The sequence below is a fragment of the Pinus tabuliformis genome, chromosome 2_1 (assembly GCF_031772625.1).
Source record: "Pinus tabuliformis cultivar Carrire ecotype Pingquan chromosome 2_1, CPIR1, whole genome shotgun sequence".
In the NCBI taxonomy this organism is placed as follows: domain Eukaryota; kingdom Viridiplantae; phylum Streptophyta; class Pinopsida; order Pinales; family Pinaceae; genus Pinus; species Pinus tabuliformis.
Genome location: NC_142299.1, coordinates 54,233,068 through 54,250,448, shown reverse-complemented (window position 1 = coordinate 54,250,448; position 17,381 = coordinate 54,233,068). Strand labels below are relative to the sequence as shown.

The 17,381-nt window shown below is 36.8% G+C and overlaps 1 protein-coding gene across 2 annotated transcripts in view; it reads right to left on the bottom strand.

The window, feature by feature from the left end:
* Window positions 1-17,381, bottom strand: part of LOC149198753 (uncharacterized) — a 152,010-nt gene that overhangs the window by 19,709 nt on the left and 114,920 nt on the right. The window contains exons 4-5 of one of the 2 annotated variants that reach the window (XM_089402149.1): window positions 10,860-11,057; window positions 10,475-10,546 (exon numbers count right to left, since the gene is read on the bottom strand). In XM_089402149.1, the coding sequence (XP_089258275.1) occupies window positions 10,475-10,546; window positions 10,860-11,057 (270 nt within the window). The remainder of the gene's footprint in view (window positions 1-10,474; window positions 10,547-10,859; window positions 11,058-17,381) is intronic. The other variant, XM_089402150.1, reaches the window with a different exon arrangement.

Below are 17,381 nucleotides of genomic sequence, written 5' to 3'. Positions count from 1 at the left end.
TCCCGATTAGCATTTTCTGAAGGGCCCAGCTTAATTGAATCCCGGACTTATCATTAGAACTTTCGTTGTAGATGCATGAAGGGTTTTCTCTGAAGCACCTCACCTTAAATTTAAAATTTTTAAAAAATATGTGTGGCATAACGATAGATCTGGCTGCTTAGAGCCTTTAGCTTGTAATTACTGTAATTATTTAGCTGGTTTTTGGGGTTTTTAATTTCATCATTGTATATATTATTCTGGGCATTTTGTTTTTGCCATTGTAGGTCACAGATCTGAAGGTGGAGTCTAAATTTGAAGCCAGATCTAGGCCCTGGAAGGTAAGATCTGGCCTCAGAATCAATTCTTGCAAGGGTATTTATTTCAGATCTGGAAAAAAATTTGTGGGGTTTTCATCAGGCAAATCTAAAGCAAGACGATTTAAAAATTTTATTAAGATTTCTGGAGAATTTTTTAGGGTTTTTCCTGGGCCATCTGTCCGCTGCTGCCCAGGGTTTCATTTTCATTTGCGGGAAAATTTCGAAAATTCTGGGCAAACTATGTAAAATCCTCGCTGCTCCCGACACCCATCAAATCCGTGTTTCTTATTTGGCTGCCATACCCAACGTTGCAATCCTTGCGTCCCTACGTCTAGCACGCAGTCTTCTCTCAACCCTTACTGCGTTCTTTTTGGGCAGCGTCCTTTTCTTCACCTGCAAACCCTTTTCCTTGCATCAAATCTCGACTCCTGCAGCTTTATTCCTCGCTGCTACCATTCTCATTTATTCTTTCAATCCTCCGCCAACCCTCACACACATTTGTTGTCCATTTCTACGCATCTCCATTCGCCGCAAACATTACGCCTCTCCTATCTGTCAGCTACATTCCTTGCTGCCTTCAACTTGCAAATTTAAAGCTGAGACCTCGGCTTCTCTTCCATAGACCTTTACTTCTTCACTCAAATCGCTCCTCCAGCACTGCATTCTTCTCCCAATGTCCATTCTCCACCTACAAACGACGGCCTCATAAACTTCATCCGCGTCTTGCGTGTTACCACCTACGTTGGTCCAACAACCCGCAACCTCCATCTCATCGCATATGCTGCCATCTTCCTTCCGCTGCCTGTCTGCCCCTGCATCAATTCCTATCCCTATCTCCTGCGTGTTTTTCGCTACCCTCAACCTACGCATTTGCGTTTCCACATCCCTCACTATCGCTGCCAAGCCTGCATTCTACCTTCCTTCTCTTCCCATGGTCTTCAAGCCTGCTTCCAGCTCCATCGACCCTCATTCCTTTGCTCTTTGATGTCGTTTCTTCCGCCGTCAGACCTGTAAAACACAACAAATCGACTTTGGTTTTCTATTTCTTTTTAGGTTTGCATTGCATATGCATTAGGTTAGTCACTTAGATTAGCCACATTTCTTTTTTTTATTTACTATTTCATTTTGGTTAGGGTTATAGTATATTTGTATTTGAAATTTGAAATTTGATGGGTCATGATTTTTTTTTCGATTTATTGTAACTTGATTTTTGTTTTGTTTTTATCTGCTTATTACTTTTGATTAAAAAAAAAAAACGACTTATTTTTGTCACATTCAATCTTGCTTAAAATATCGAGAAATTCACCTACGAAAAAGTTAAGTGTCAATTTAAAAAAATTTCTTGGTGTCTTTTGTGCCAAGGTAAAAAAAATCTAACAAAGAATTTTTGCGGTATTTGTCATTTCTCTCTAGTTAAATTTGCTTAAATTCTTATATTTGAAGATTAACCATTGGAGAGTGGTAAATTTCCCTGGATTTGGTTCTCTAAGCATACATCTTTTAGTTTTGGGATCAAGATTGGTGAATTGTTAAATTTCGTGGTTGATTAAGATTCTTGTATCTTTTGAAATTTAAAGCATCGTGCATCTGTTAATTATTTCCTAAGCAACAGTTGATAATCATTTACTTGGATCATTGACTCCTTGAGGCACTGGTATTTATCATTTAAAATCTAATTAAATCTTGAGTCTTGCTTAGCTTTATCCAAGTATTCGATTGCTTCGCTGTGTCTCCCGAACCGGCTGATTCCCAGCTAGTTCTCCTTTGTCCCATAGGGTCTACCCTCGTTAACCTGCTATAGGGAGACCCCAATCTGAGCGTTGTCACAGTGCTTAGACACTCTGTGCGACAACACTTCCAGTCCCAATAAATAATGCATCAAACCAAGATCCTTCATATCAAATTCAGAAGCCAACTGCTTTTTACACAGAATGATGAGAGGTTCAACACATGTCAAAAACAAATCCTTAACATATAGTAATAGAATCGCAGATGCATTCTTCACAAACTTAAAATAGAGGTTTGGATCGGCGTCGCTCTTGGTAAATCCCAGTGTTGTCAAAAAAGCTATCAATTTGAGCATACCAAGCTCCCAAATACATCAACGAGCTAATCAATTGTTGGTACATAGATGGATCTACCAATCTAGATTTGGAGCCTCTTAACTTTTTCAAGTTAGTCACCATGGGAGTAGCCATGGATTTACAGTCCATCATGCCAAATTTCTGAAGGATATCAATAACATACTTTCCTTGACCAAGGAAGACTTCGCCAGGTTTCTACCATACTTCCAGTCCCAAGTAATAATGCATCAAACCAAGATCCTTTATATCAAATTCAGAAGCCACCTGTTTTTTACACTAAATGATGAGAGGTTTAGCACATGTCAGAAACAAAGCATTAACATATGGTAATAGGATCATAGGTGGATTGTACACAAACTTAAAATAGAGGTTTGGATCGACGTCGCTCTTGGTAAATCCCAGTCTTGTCAAATAGCTATCAATTCGAGCATACCAAGCTCCCAAATACATCAACGAGCTAATCAATTGTTGGTACATAGATGGATCTACCAATCTATATTTGGAGCCTCTTCACATTTTCAAGTTAGTCACCATGGAAGTAGCCATGGATTTATGGTCCATCATGCCAAATTTCTGAAGGATATCAATAACATACATTCCTTGACCAAGGAAGACTTCGCCAGGGTTCTGCCATACTTTCCTTGATCAAGGAAGACTTCGTCAAGGTTCTGCCATACTTTCCTTGCCCAAGGAAGACTTCGCCAGGATTCTACCATACTTCCAATCCTAAGTAATAATGCATCAAACCAAGATCCTTCATATCAAATTCAGAAGCCAACTGCTTTTTACACTTAATGATGAGAGGTTCAACACATGTTATTAACAAATCATTAACATATAGTGATAGGATCACAGGTGCATTTTTCACAAATTTAACATAGAGGTTTGGATCGGCGTCACTCTTGGTAAATCCCAGTCTTGTCAAATAGCTATCAATTCGAGCATACCAAGCTCTTGGAGCTTGTTCAAGTCCATACAAGGCCTTCTTTAACCTGCAAACATGAGATTCTTTTCCATGCACCTCAAAACCTTGAGGCCACACTATGTACACCTCTTCCTCAATCACACCATTGTGGAAAGTCATCTTCACATCCATTTGATGTACATTCCATCCCAACAAAGCAGCAAGGGAAATAATAGATCTAATGGAGATGTACTTGGAAACTAGAGCAAAGGTCTCATCATAATCTTCTCCCTCTTTCTAGGAGAACCTTCTAGCCACGAATCGTGCCTCGTATTTATCAATACTTCCATCTATGTCATGCTTGATCTTGTATATCCACTTGGAAGTCACGACTGACTTCCCTTTTGACCTCAACAAAATCTCCCAGACATCATTCTTTATGATGGATTGGTATTGTTCATTCATCGCCTCCTTCTATACTTACTGGCTAGCTGCTTCTTCATAAGTGGAAGGCTTTGCATCAATAAGGTTGGTCATAAGAGTTGCATAACTAGAAAACCTTTTAGGGTTCCTAATTTCTCTAGATGTGCCATCGAGAGCTACATGCCCTTCTACTTGTTCCAATGTAGATCTAAGCCAGATGGTCTCTTTCTGATTTATGATACAACAACCGGTTTTGTTGGTTCACAAGGCCCTTCTGGCTCTTTAAAACATTCTGTAGAACTCAAATGCTCTTCCTTCGAAGCCTCTTGCTTTACTTCATCATAAGAATCCATGGAGACTTCCTTAGACTTCCAATATGCAACTTTCTCATTAAAGGTGACATCCCGGCTGACCTCAATCCATCGTTGCTTTAGAATGTAGATTCTATAGGCCTTTGATGATTCACTGTAACCAACAAATATGCCTTTCTTTCCTAAAGGTTCTAACTTGTTCCTCTTATCCTTAGGAACATGAATGCAGACAAGGCAACCAAAGATTCTCATATGTCCAACCTCTGGCTTTTATCTAGAGAATGCTTCTTCAAGAGTCATATCTTCTAGAATTCGATGAGCACTTCTATTTTGAATATATATAGTTGTCAATGATGCTTCTCCCCATAAAAACATTGGCAAATCCTGATCATGCGTCATAGCCTTCATAGATTCTTTAAGGGACTTGTTCGTTCATTCTACCACACCATTTTGTTGTGGATTATAGGGAACAATCAGCTCCCTCTTAATCCCAACTTTCTTATAGAAAGCCACAAGTTCTGTTGAGGTGTACTCTCCTCCATTGTTAGATCTCAAAATCTTAAGCTTCTCTCCTGTCAAGTTTTCCACTTCAACTTTGAATTCTTGAAACTTAGAGAAGACTTCAGCCTTGGTCTTAATCAGATAGATCCATGTCTTTCAATAGAAGTCGTCAATAAATGTCACATATTATAATGAACCTCCAAGTGATCTCACAAGGATCGAGCCACATACATCAAAGTGAATCAAATCCCAAACTTCTTTAGATCTATTGTCACTGTTTGGATATGGTTTCTTGATGTTCTTTCCAAGTGCACAACCATTACAAACACCCTCATGATCTATATGTAATTCAAGGACACCTGAAATTATTTGATTCATTATAACTTAGAAATCGGAGAACCCACAGTAAAAACCATTTTTCGTCAACGTTTCAAATCCCAACAGGGATCCATCATCAGGACTATTTTGAATGTTGATAGTAGAAGAGCTCAATTGCAAGATTTAAATAGTTATGAGGTGAGCTTGTTTTGTTTTGAGAAAAAAATGAAGGTCGGCTGCTTAATAATTAATAATTAATTTTATCCAAATATTTAGGTTTTTATCAATTTTTTAGGGTAAATTAATATTAATAATAAATAGTAAAGGTGGAATTTTTATTTATAATAATTAATAATTTATAAAATAAATAATTTAAAATAATTTATAATCAAAGTAATTAATAATTTTTTAAAATAATTTATACTAATAATAATTTATGATAGTTTATAAAAATAATAGTAATAACTAATAAGTATTATAATAAATATTCACTACTATATTATTAACATTTATACTTATAAATAATAAAATATTAGTAATAATTAATGTTATAATACATATTGTTATTATAATAATAGTAAACAGTGTTTATTAAATTGAATATTAATGGGATTATTTTAGGGATTAATTAGATTTATTTTTATGAATTAATAATAGTGCTAATAGTTTTATAATAATTTAAATTAATAATAATTAGTGATAGTTTATAATAATTTTTATAGTAATAATAAGTAATAAGTCATAGTGATAATAATTAATCATTAGTAATAAGTAATAAATAAGTATTATAAATAATATAATTTTTTATTTTATTAATAGTTAGTTATAAATTATTTACTAGTCATAATTAATAATAATAGTACATAATGTAAATTTTTGACTATTTAATTATTAATAATTTTAATAGATTATTAATTATTATATTCAAATATTAATTATTAATATTTTGAGGTTGATTATTAGGAGTAACAGTAGAAATAAAAGAAACTAGGACTTGCTAAATAAGCCTAAGAGGAAAGGGATGGGGAGAAAGATACCTATTAAGAGCTAAACCTAGGAAGCATTGGAGGTCTTAATTTCTCTGATTAAGGGAAACCAGCTACTACTGATCTCAATGCCATTGTCCCTGTTGAGATTATGTGGATGTTTCATAATCTCAAGAGCCTCTCTAATCTTTCGCCTATGATGATGTTCTTCTCTTGCGACAATTGAGGCGTTTTCCACACATAGATGGTGCTTAGTTTTAGAGGAATGCTCTGCCAGGGCCGAAGTACAGGACCTGTCATTCCTAATATCTGCTATATGTTCTTTCAGTCTTGTTTGCAAAGAACGACCTGTTTCACCAATGTAACTTTTCCCACAGGAACAATCTATTTTATAAACTCCTTTAAGTTGGTGTCTATCAATCTTATCTTTGACAGACCTCATACTTTGTCTAATCGTTCCAGGTGCCGAGAACTGAGTGATAATGTTTTTCTTTCTCAGGATTCTTGCAATCTTGTCTGTCACCCCTTGAATATAGGTAGAAACACCTTCCCACACTAAGGTTGGTCTTGAGCTTTTGGCTCCTGAGATAACACCCTTCTTTCGGCCCTTTCTATAGCCATTCTAATTTCTTTTTCTTTATAGCCTATACTTTTAAATACTGATACTAAGTGCTTCTTCTCTTCGTCTAAATGTTCAGAATCAGAGATTCTAAGAGCTCTGATAGCCAGAGTGTTCAGAACACCAAACTTTTGGGTTGGGTGATGGTGGGACTCCGCGTGAAGGTAGCTTTCTGTGTGGGTTGACTTCCTAAAAACCTTATGCCCTAAGGAGCCATCCTCCTTCCTAATGATAAGGACGTCTAAAAATGGGATACTCATGTTTTCTTCCACCTCCATGGTAAATTTTATTTCAGGGGAGATAGAGTTAAGGTGAATAAAAAAAATTTCAAGTTCTGTTTTTCCATGAGTCCATTTTATGTTTGTGTCATCTACGAATCGCTTCCACCAAGTTGGTTTCAAAGGGTATGATTCAAGGGCCTTCTTTTCGAAGTATTCCATGTATAGGTTGGCCACAATTGGCGAGAGGGGTGATCCCATTGCCACTCCAGAGGTTTGCTCATAGTATTCACCTTGGAAGGTGAAAACAGTTGATCGAGCCTATACTTCTAAATACTGACACTAAATGCTTCTTCTCTTCATCTAAATGTTCAGAATCAAAGATTCTAAGAGCTCTGATAGCCAGAGTGTTGATTCAATTTAGGCAATGCTCTATAATGAAGGTGACCATATCTTTTATGCCATAGCTCACTTGGATTGATTTCAATTTAGGCAATGCTCTATAATGAAGGTGACCATATCTTCTATGCCATAGCTCACCTGGATTGATTTCATCATGTACCAGGGCTTGAGATAGTTGACTCGCGAGCCAATACAATCTTCCTTCATGAATCCCAATAACCCTAGCATCATCTATACTAGAGCCCTTGGACCATAGAAGTACTTTTCCATCCACAAAAGCTACTCTAGTTCCTTTATCTTCTAAACATGAAATAAAGACTAGATTTTTTTTCAAATCTAGTACATATAGAACATTGCTAAGATGAGCATTGTGACCAAACTCCAGCTCAATGGATGCCTTTCCAATTCTTTTGACTGGATAGTTGTAATTTTCTCGAAGATCTACCCTTTGGGATAGCCTCCTTTCCATCATGTTAGTAAGATTTCCCACGATCTCTAGTCATATGTCTTGATGCACTACTATCTACCAACCACATATCATCATCCGCAATGGAACCCATTAGAGCGAAAAAGTAGAAGAAATTTGTCACCTTTAGGCTTCTTTGGATGTTCATCTTCAATATCAGTTGTGAAAGCATGTTGTTTTCACTTTCTCCTTTTATTATTAGCCATCTCAAGAGAATCCCTTTTATAATGTCCAAATTTTTGACAACCATAACAATGGATCTTTGACATATCCTTCTTTCTTTGGGGAGGAATTGATCCTCTTCCTGACTTCTTATGTTGAAAGTCAAACTTCTTCTTTCCTTAATTCTTGAAACGAGTTGCAAGCGCTTGAGAAGCTTCTTCCATTTTATCTCTTGATATAAGCCTTGATTCTTCTTGAGGACAAGAGATCCATAGTTTTTCAAACAACAGAGCTTCCTTCCAGCGACTTATACCTGTTGCAAATGCATCCCATGATCTAGGTAGACCATTGTGTGTTGTAATCACAAGTTCATTCTCAAAAATAGTTTCTCCAATTGCTTAAATTTGGTCTTTTATTTGTGAAGTCCTTACGAAATATGAAGCCACGGTACACTCTTGACTGCATGAAAACCATAAAAATATAACTTGACATCATGTTTTGGTATCATATACTCTTCTTGGGGTGATTTCCAATAAATATTGTATGTACAAGAAGTAAGTCATCATTTGTCATCCTTATATCACGAAGTTCATTCTTCAAGCTCATGGCTTGACCAACATTCTTGCTAGTAAATATTAGTTAGGGCATCATACATCTTCTTGGAAGTATCAAGCTTTGCAATATTGAGGATTAGATGGTCTCTAATTGAGTCAACAATAAGATTCATGGCAGTGATGTCATCCTCCTTAAACTTCTTCTTTCCAGCAGTATTTGTTGGTTCTACAACCTTTCCTGTCAGTACAAGAAGTAAGTCATCATTTGTCATCCTTATATCATGAAGTTCATTCTTCAAGCTCATGGCTTGACCAACATTCTTGATAGTAAATAGATTAATTAGGGCATCATACATCTTCTTGGAAGTATCAAGCTTTGCAATATAGGGGATTAGATGATCTCTAATGGAGTCCACAATAAGACTCATGGCAGTAATGTCATCCTCCTTAAACTTCTCCTTTCTTGCAGTATTTGTTGGTTCTACAACCTTTCCTGTCACAATATCCAAAACTTTGTTCTTTGCAAGAATAAGATCAATTCTAAGCTTCCAAGCTTTGAAGTTTGAGGCTCCTTCCAACTTGTTCTCAGATTTCATAGAAGAAGCCATGGATGCAAATCAACAAGAAGGACTTCAACAATAGTGATCTCAATGTAGGGTTTCTTCAAAGGTGATCTCAGTGTTCCTTCCTTTACCAATGCTCTGATACCATGTTCATTTTCTAAGGGCAATAAATACTAGCACAATATTTCAGAAAATTTGTTAAATACTTTTGATGTTGATCTTCTTTTAAATTATTCCAATATATCATTCAGTAATTATACTTCAGAAATTCAACCATATAAGAACAGTAGAATAATAGAGATCACAATGCACAAAGAGAAGACAAGATTTACCCTAGGAAAACCCACTAAGGGGAAAAACTCAGCAACCTTTTCAATAGAGAAATTATTTTGTTCAATAAGGTACACACCTAGACCTTCTAGTCATTAACTAGGTCACACCTAGTCAAACCCTCCAACTCAAGCCTACCAATCTGATCTAGCACTTCTCTATGTCCAATCTGACCCACAATTTCGGCCCTCCTGCAATTGCCAAAACCCCAGAATTTCGACCCATAGAAACTACCGAAAAATTTCAGCCCCCGCAACAAAAACAACCCAGAAATATGCGAACTACAAAGAGAGTCTATCCACACATGCGAGCTTGAGAGAGAAAAGGAGATCCAATTCATCCTTCTTTTCGTCCTTCTCAATCTTAGCTAGGATGCCCAGAAACTGTCTTCTTGAGAGAGTGTAAATTGGTGCCTTGAGGAGGAGGTCAGGCATCCTTTATATAGTGATCTTCCTGGGTCGAAGGGGTGTGACTCTGTCTGGGCCGACTTGACTTGGAGGGAGGGCGACTTGACAAACTTAGAGCCAGAAATTTCAATTTCAAAAATTCAAATTTTCCTCTTTTAAAAAGTCTAAATGGGACTTGACTCAAAATATAATATTCTTTTGACTCTATCACTTAAAATATGCTTTACAATAATCAATATAAATACATCAAGGGCCAAATATACATTATGAAGACCGACCATAGTTACAAAATTCAACACTAGTAAAAATATTAATCATTGGATGTATTTCCAATTGCTCACTCTCTTGGTTTGATATTCTCCTAACTAAGCTCTGTAATGATACCTTGGGTTCAAGAAATACCCAATTGCATATATAGGCTATATGAATGAGGGGTATATCTATGCCATCAAAGTCAACCGGGACTTGCACTTAGCGTCATCCACACCCACCTAAGGGGTTTTGAACCCAGGTCTCTACATTAATACAGACCCAATCAACTCATTGTTTGCTGCTAGACCACACACCTATAGGCTCTATTTTTCTATTTTTTATAGAAAAAAACTCTCTTTTTCACTCAATTGGCATCTATCCTATTAACCAACATTTTATACTCTAAACCATGAGAAATAATGTATTAAGCAACATATACCTAATTGAAAAACTTTATAACAAGTTAATGGCCATAGTAGATTAATAGAGTAAGATGACAAGTATATTAAGCCAAATTCTTTAAATATTTACTGGCATAGATCTATGAACGCCAAGCATATGAGGAAAAAAACTAGAAATGAATACAACATAATAAGCAGCTAGCCAATCATGCAATGGGAAAATACGTAGCAAGAAGTTATTTAAAATCAACTAAATTGTACTTGCTCGGTGACAAACCTCATACAATTGGACATTTGATTTAGTTTTGAAGGTTTCCAGAAATGGTAGAGTCCAAGAGTCAATCATAGCCTACAAATCCAATAAAGCAGCAATCAAAAATGAAATTCCATCCAGTAAATGTAATATCCTAGTACTATAAGTTATGATCATGTGTAATAGGTGAATTATTCTATTCTTCATGTATCAAAATAGACATGAAATTTTTGCTCCAGTCTTATACTTGAACTATAATCAATTTCAATGTCTCATAAATATAATGGAGGCACAGAGCTTCATTAGAAAAATATTTTATATAAAATTAAGCTATGAAATACATCCAAACATGCTGAAAACCAATACAGTAAAAGTCAATATGAAATGGGAAAGGTGACAAGTTTCAAACCGGAGCATTGGCACGAAAAGAGAGACATAGGAGTGTAGCATGTAGATCGACAGTTCTATCACTGCTCTCTACATGGTCAGTTGGGTTTCCAACATCTACAGGCAGAGAATGTTTTCTACCATCCACAAATTCCACAATTAACGGAGGGAACCTTTTAGCAGCAATAGTTGGAATAAGAGTCTTGTTTGCAAATCCAACCTGCAAAACCACAACACATCTTAAAGATGACATAATAATGCTAGTTTTTCATGGATTTTGCAAAGAAAACCAGAAACAATATATTATCAATATGAAACCCAAAAGAAAACGTATATAATAAGTTTCATTTAAATTAGCTAGTAATGTATATACTAGAAGAATCCTGCAGAACTGATTACAAGCCAGCAATGTTTCCAATAAACTCTTGGTTCTACCTATTGCACACTTTTTGTCAAAGTTCCAAGGAAGCAGATATGCCAAAAAAAAATTCAAAAGATCGGATCATTAGCCATCAGTTTATTGAGTCAACGTAAACTCATTCTGCAAATTTATAATGTAAATGATGCTAGTAAAACTGTTGGGTCCCTATAATACTAGTGATTACCCCATTACTATTGTAGTTATACCCCTTATTTATATTGTTGTGCCCCTATTACCCCCATATTATTATTTCTGTGCCCCATAGAATCCCTCTATTGTTATTTTTGTGGCTTTATATTATTATTGTTAGGTCGGCTGGATTATATTGTGACTCCTTAGACTCCTATATATAGAAAGGAGGTTTTGTCATTTGTATCATCCAAGAATTGTTCATTTATGTAATGTAAAGGAGGTTGCCCCCTCGAAGAGGCTGAATTCTAAGGCGTGGATCTCTCTTTTCTATCTTTTTGTGAGCTGGTTTCATAACATTTGGTATCAGAGCTTTGGATTCTAGGGTTTCGCTGCTCCAAACAGGTCATCGTGGCATTTTCGCTATAACTTATTTTCTGTGACGTTTCAGAAGTCGCAAAAAAAACCCATTTGAGAAGAATTGGCACTGAACCTTGGGTCCGAATTTCAAAGCTTTTCGCGCGATATTTTCGGAGATATGATCTGAGGAAGTTGACCTTTTTGCAGACTCCTGAATTACATTCAAAACAGGTGACCTGGGGAAAATCGTCATAACTCTCGCTCTGAGGATCGGATTGAAATTTCGTAAAAAGGTACAGAAAGAGGACGGACTGTAGTTTCTTGTGTGTGTGTTTCAGATTCAAAGGTTGAAACAGTGACTCGTGGCACGTCGTACAAGTTCGCTCTACTGAACCAGTCTAAAAGCAAGTCACTGTGGGAGATTTCACATAACTCTTCCTTGGAGAATCCAATTTGGCTCAGACTTGTGGCATTGGAAAGAGGACGCAGAAGGCTACTACAGGTAGCAATTTCAGAATTGGATGATCCGAAATTACAGAGATACATCAGATTCAATATCAGGCTTCTATAAAGTGAAAAAAGGTGTGTAGTTTTTTTTTAATTTTTGTGTATGCTTGGTTTAACGGAATTCAAAGGGCATAATAAAGCATTATTATCGATAACTGATGCCCCGAGGAAAGAAAATGCAAACACCTAGTAAGGAACCTGAAAGCTCTAGCATGACTCATGAAGAAGAGGAAGAAATGCTACATGATATATCAAAATTACAAGAACAAGTGCAACAAATGTCACGCTCACAAAAGCTAACAGAAGCTAAGATAAGTGGCGTGGAATCTAAGATAAATTGCGTGGAATCTAAGATAGAGGGCATGGAAGCTAAGATGGAGGATTCGATGGAAGAATTGAAGAAGTTGCTACAAGAAAGGGTCACTAATGGTGAAAATGTAGTAAAGGAAACTCATGATGAGAACAAAAGAAATGTTAATCATGATTCCGTAGACGCTAATGTTGGATCGAAGAATCACCATATTCCAAAAATCGATATGAGGAAGTTTGATGGCAAGGATCCCGCCACATGGATATTACAGATGGAGCAATTCTTCGATCTCAATAATGTGCAAAACACACAAAAGGTACGTATGGCAACTTTATATTTGGAACCAAATCAGTTTGTATGGTATCAATGGCTTTGTTCTCGTAAACAATTTATCACTTGGGCAATTTTTACGGAAGAATTGATAGCACATTATGAGGATACAAAAAGCAACACTTTTTTTAGCCAATTGATAAGTCTCAAACAAAAGGGTTCAATAATGGAGCACATTGAGGAGTTCCAAAAATTGAACATAAGGGTAAAAGATATTCCAGAGGAGCATAGGATTGATGTGTTCATAGGGTCTTTAAAGGATAATATCCAACATGATGTGCGCCTTTGGGAACCTGATTCATTAGAGAAGGCATTCAGGTTAGCAAGAAAAATGGAAAGCAAAATTATGGCAACTAGGAAGCATACCATTCACAACTATAAAGACGGAAGTGTTGTTGCCCATAGTCTTCCACAACCTACAAGGTTGACACCACAACAATTGGAAGAAAAAAGAGCAAAAGGGCTTTGTTACAATTGTGATAGCAAATACACAAAAGGTCATAAGTGTGCTGAGAAGAAATTATTCTACATAGATTGTGAAGAGGAAGAAGAAAAGGAGCAAGAAAGGTCAAAAGAAGAGGATATATTCCAGGAACAAAGCCTAGATGAAGAACAAATAAATCCGACCATATCTTGTAATGCATTGGCGGGAATTACCACTCCTCAAACCATCAAGATAGAAGGACAAATCAAGAAGAAAAAGGTAATAGTGTTGATTGATTCAGGAAGCACCCACAATTTTATTCATTGTAGGGTAGCAAAAGAATTGAATTGCTTCCTATATCCAGCACCAGAGTGTCAAGTGATGATTGCAAATGGAGGAACAATAAATTGTTCTGGAAAGTGCCATAATATCAAGCTATCCATGGGAGAATATGTATTGACTAGCCCAATGCTTTCCATTCCAATGGGAGGTGCTGATGTTGTACTAGGAGTCCAATGGCTACAATCCTTGGGTACAATAGCTTTTAATTTTCAAGAACTTTTCATGAAATTTTCTGTGGAAGGAAAGGAAGTTGAATTAAGGGGTATTGCAGGGAAACCAGGAAAGATAATCAGCTCTAATGGCATGACAAAGCTTCTAAAAAAGGAGCAAAGAGGTGTAATTGCACAATTATGTTCGCTAGATGTTTCCACATTGGAATCATCTATTTCTCCAGATCTCCAAAAAGTCTTGGACAATCATTCCAAGGTATTTGAGACTCCCAAAGGTCTCCCACCTATGCGTGATCATGATCATGCTATTCATCTGATTCCAGGAAGTGTTCCTCCAAACATCAGGCCGTACAGATATCCATATGTCCAAAAAAGTGAAATTGAACGTATGGTTGCAGAAATGCTAGAGGCTGGTATAATTCAACCAAGTCAAAGTTCTTTCTCAGCTCCAGTAGTATTGGTGCACAAGAAGGATGGATCATGGCGCATGTGTCCAGATTATAGGGAGCTCAACAAGCTCACTATTAAAGATAAGTTCCCCATTCCTGTCATTGATGAATTACTGGATGAATTGCATGGATCAATTTACTTCACCAAGTTGGATCTTCGTTCGGGATATCATCAAATCAGAATGAAGATTGAAGACATTCCGAAAACGGCATTTAGAACTCATGAGGGTCATTATGAATTTTTGGTCATGCCTTTTGGCCTTACCAATGCACCTTCAACATTTCAAGGTTTGATGAATTCAATTTTCAAACCATTCCTTAGAAAATTTGTGTTAGTATTTTTTGATGATATACTAATCTACAGCAAGTCTTGGAAGGATCATGTTGAACATGTTGACAAGGTGCTACAACTATTGGAGGAGAAACAATTATATGCAAAAAGATCCAAATGTTTCTTTGGAGTCCAGGAGGTGGAATATTTGGGTCATATTGTATCTCATGAAGGAGTTAAGGTAGACCCTAGCAAAATTAAAGCCATTAAGGAATGGAAAATCCCCACATCCATAAAGCATCTGCGAGGATTTCTTGGGTTGACAGGGTATTATCGCAAGTTTGTTAAGAATTATGGGAGAATAGCAGCACCTCTAACAACATTATTGAAGAAAGATTCATTTTCATGGACTCCGGAAGCAACAAAGGCCTTTAAACATCTTAAAGAGGCAATGTGCCAAGCACCGGTCTTAGCTACACCGGACTTCACAAAAACCTTTATTGTGGAATGTGATGCTTCAGGAAATGGAATTGGTGCTGTTCTAATGCAAGATGAAAGACCCATTGCTTTTGAAAGTCGTCCAATCAAGGGAAAGTTTTTAAACAAAGCTATTTATGAGAAGGAAATGTTGGCAATACTCCATGCACTTAAGAAATGGCGACCCTACCTAATGGGAAGACACTTCAAGGTAAAAACGGATCATGATAGCCTTAAATACTTTTTAGAACAAAGATTATCCTCTGAAGAGCAACAAAAGTGGGTCACAAAGATGTTGGGTTATGACTTTGAAATCATCTACAAAAAAGGGAAGCAAAATGTGGTGGCAGATGCACTCTCAAGAAAGGATGAGGATGTGGAAGCATTGTTGTGTGCCATTTCTATTATCCAACCAGATTGGATAAACGAAGCAAAGGAGGAATGGAAGAATGACGAAGAAGTGTGGGCACTTATTCGAAAGCTACAACAAGATTCCAGTACTTCTGATACATTTAGCTGGCAAAATGATTCGTTATGGTACAAAGATCGCTTATACCTCTGTAAGAATTCCCAGCTAAAACAAAAGATTCTTATGGAATTGCACACTTCTCCCTTAGGAGGGCACTCAGGATTTTTAAAAACTTACCACAGGGTTAAGAAGGAATTTTTTTGGGATGGCCTTAAATCAGATATTCAAAAGTTTGTGGCGGAATGTTTGGTTTGCCAACAAAATAAAGTTGAAACAATTAAGACACCAGGTCTATTACAACCTTTATCCATTCCAAGCCAACGTTGGGAGGAGGTTTCAATGGATTTTATCACAGGTTTACCCAAGTCTGAGGGAAAGAGTGTCATCATGGTGGTAGTTGACAGACTTACCAAGTATGCACACTTTTGTGCATTATCACATCCATTTAAAGCCACTACAGTTTCTACTGCATTTATGGAAACAGTTCAAAAGCTACATGGAAACCCAAAGATTATTGTAAGTGATTATTGTAAGTGATAGAGATCCCATTTTCACGGGAAATTTTTGGACAGAATTATTTTCTTGTCTTGGTACTCAGTTAGCTCACAGCTCATCTTATCATCCTCAATCTGATGGGCAAACTGAGATAGTAAACAAATGTTTGGAAGGATATCTTCGTTGCTTTGTATCTGATAAACAGACACAATGGGTCAAATGGTTGCCTCTGGCTGAATGGTGGTATAACACTTCCTTCCATACAGCAACAAAAATGACCCCATTTATGGCACTTTATGGGTATCAACCACCATCCATCACATCATATTTAAGAGAAAATTCTAAGGTTCAGGCAGTGGAACATCACATCGAACATCAACAACAAGTCCTCCAACTCTTAAAGGATAACCTCGTGTTGGCACAAAATAGAATGAAACAACAGGCAGATCAACATCGCAGTGAAAGAAGTTTTGATGTAGGTGATTGGGTATTCCTACGGCTACAACCATATAAGCAAATGTCCCTAAAGCAAGCTAAGAAGGATAATAAATTATCACCAAAGTATTATGGTCCGTACAAGGTGTTGCAAAAGATTGGTACTATGGCATACAAATTGGAGCTTCCTGCAGCTTCTCGATTGCACCCAGTTTTCCATGTTTCATGTTTAAAGAAGGTTATAGGCGACAAGCTCCCAGTTCAAACAATATTGCCAGAACTTGACGAGGAAGGAAAAATTATATTGGAACCGGAAGCAGTCACAGAAACAAGAACTCGACAGCTACGAAATCGATCAATTTCAGAGTATCTTATCAAGTGGAAGAACTTATCCGCTGAAGATTCCACATGGGAGGATGAGAATTTTATGCAGAAGTATCCAGAACTACTCAAGCGTTGAGGACAACACTTTTTTGAAGGAGAGGGGCATGTTGGGTCCCTATAATACTAGTGATTACCCCATTACTATTGTAGTTATACCCCTTATTTATATTGTTGTGCCCCTATTACCCCCATATTATTATTTATGTGCCCCATAGAATCCCTCTATTGTTATTTTTGTGGCTTTATATTATTATTGTTAGGTCGGCTGGATTATATTGTGACTCCTTAGACTCCTATATATAGAAAGGAGGTTTTGTCATTTGTATCATCCAAGAATTGTTTATTTATGTAATGTAAAGGAGGTTGCCCCCTCGAAGAGGCTGAATTCTAAGGCGTGGATCTCTCTTTTCTATCTTTTTTTGAGCTGGTTTCATAACAAAAACCGTGTGTGTATGTAGCAACCTAGGTAAGCATATTATTTTGGCGAAAATTTCATCCTAATAAGTTTTTAGTTTAACTGACTCATTTGTGTTTCTAAACACGGATTGTCGGTAGAGTTTTTCCCTCCAAC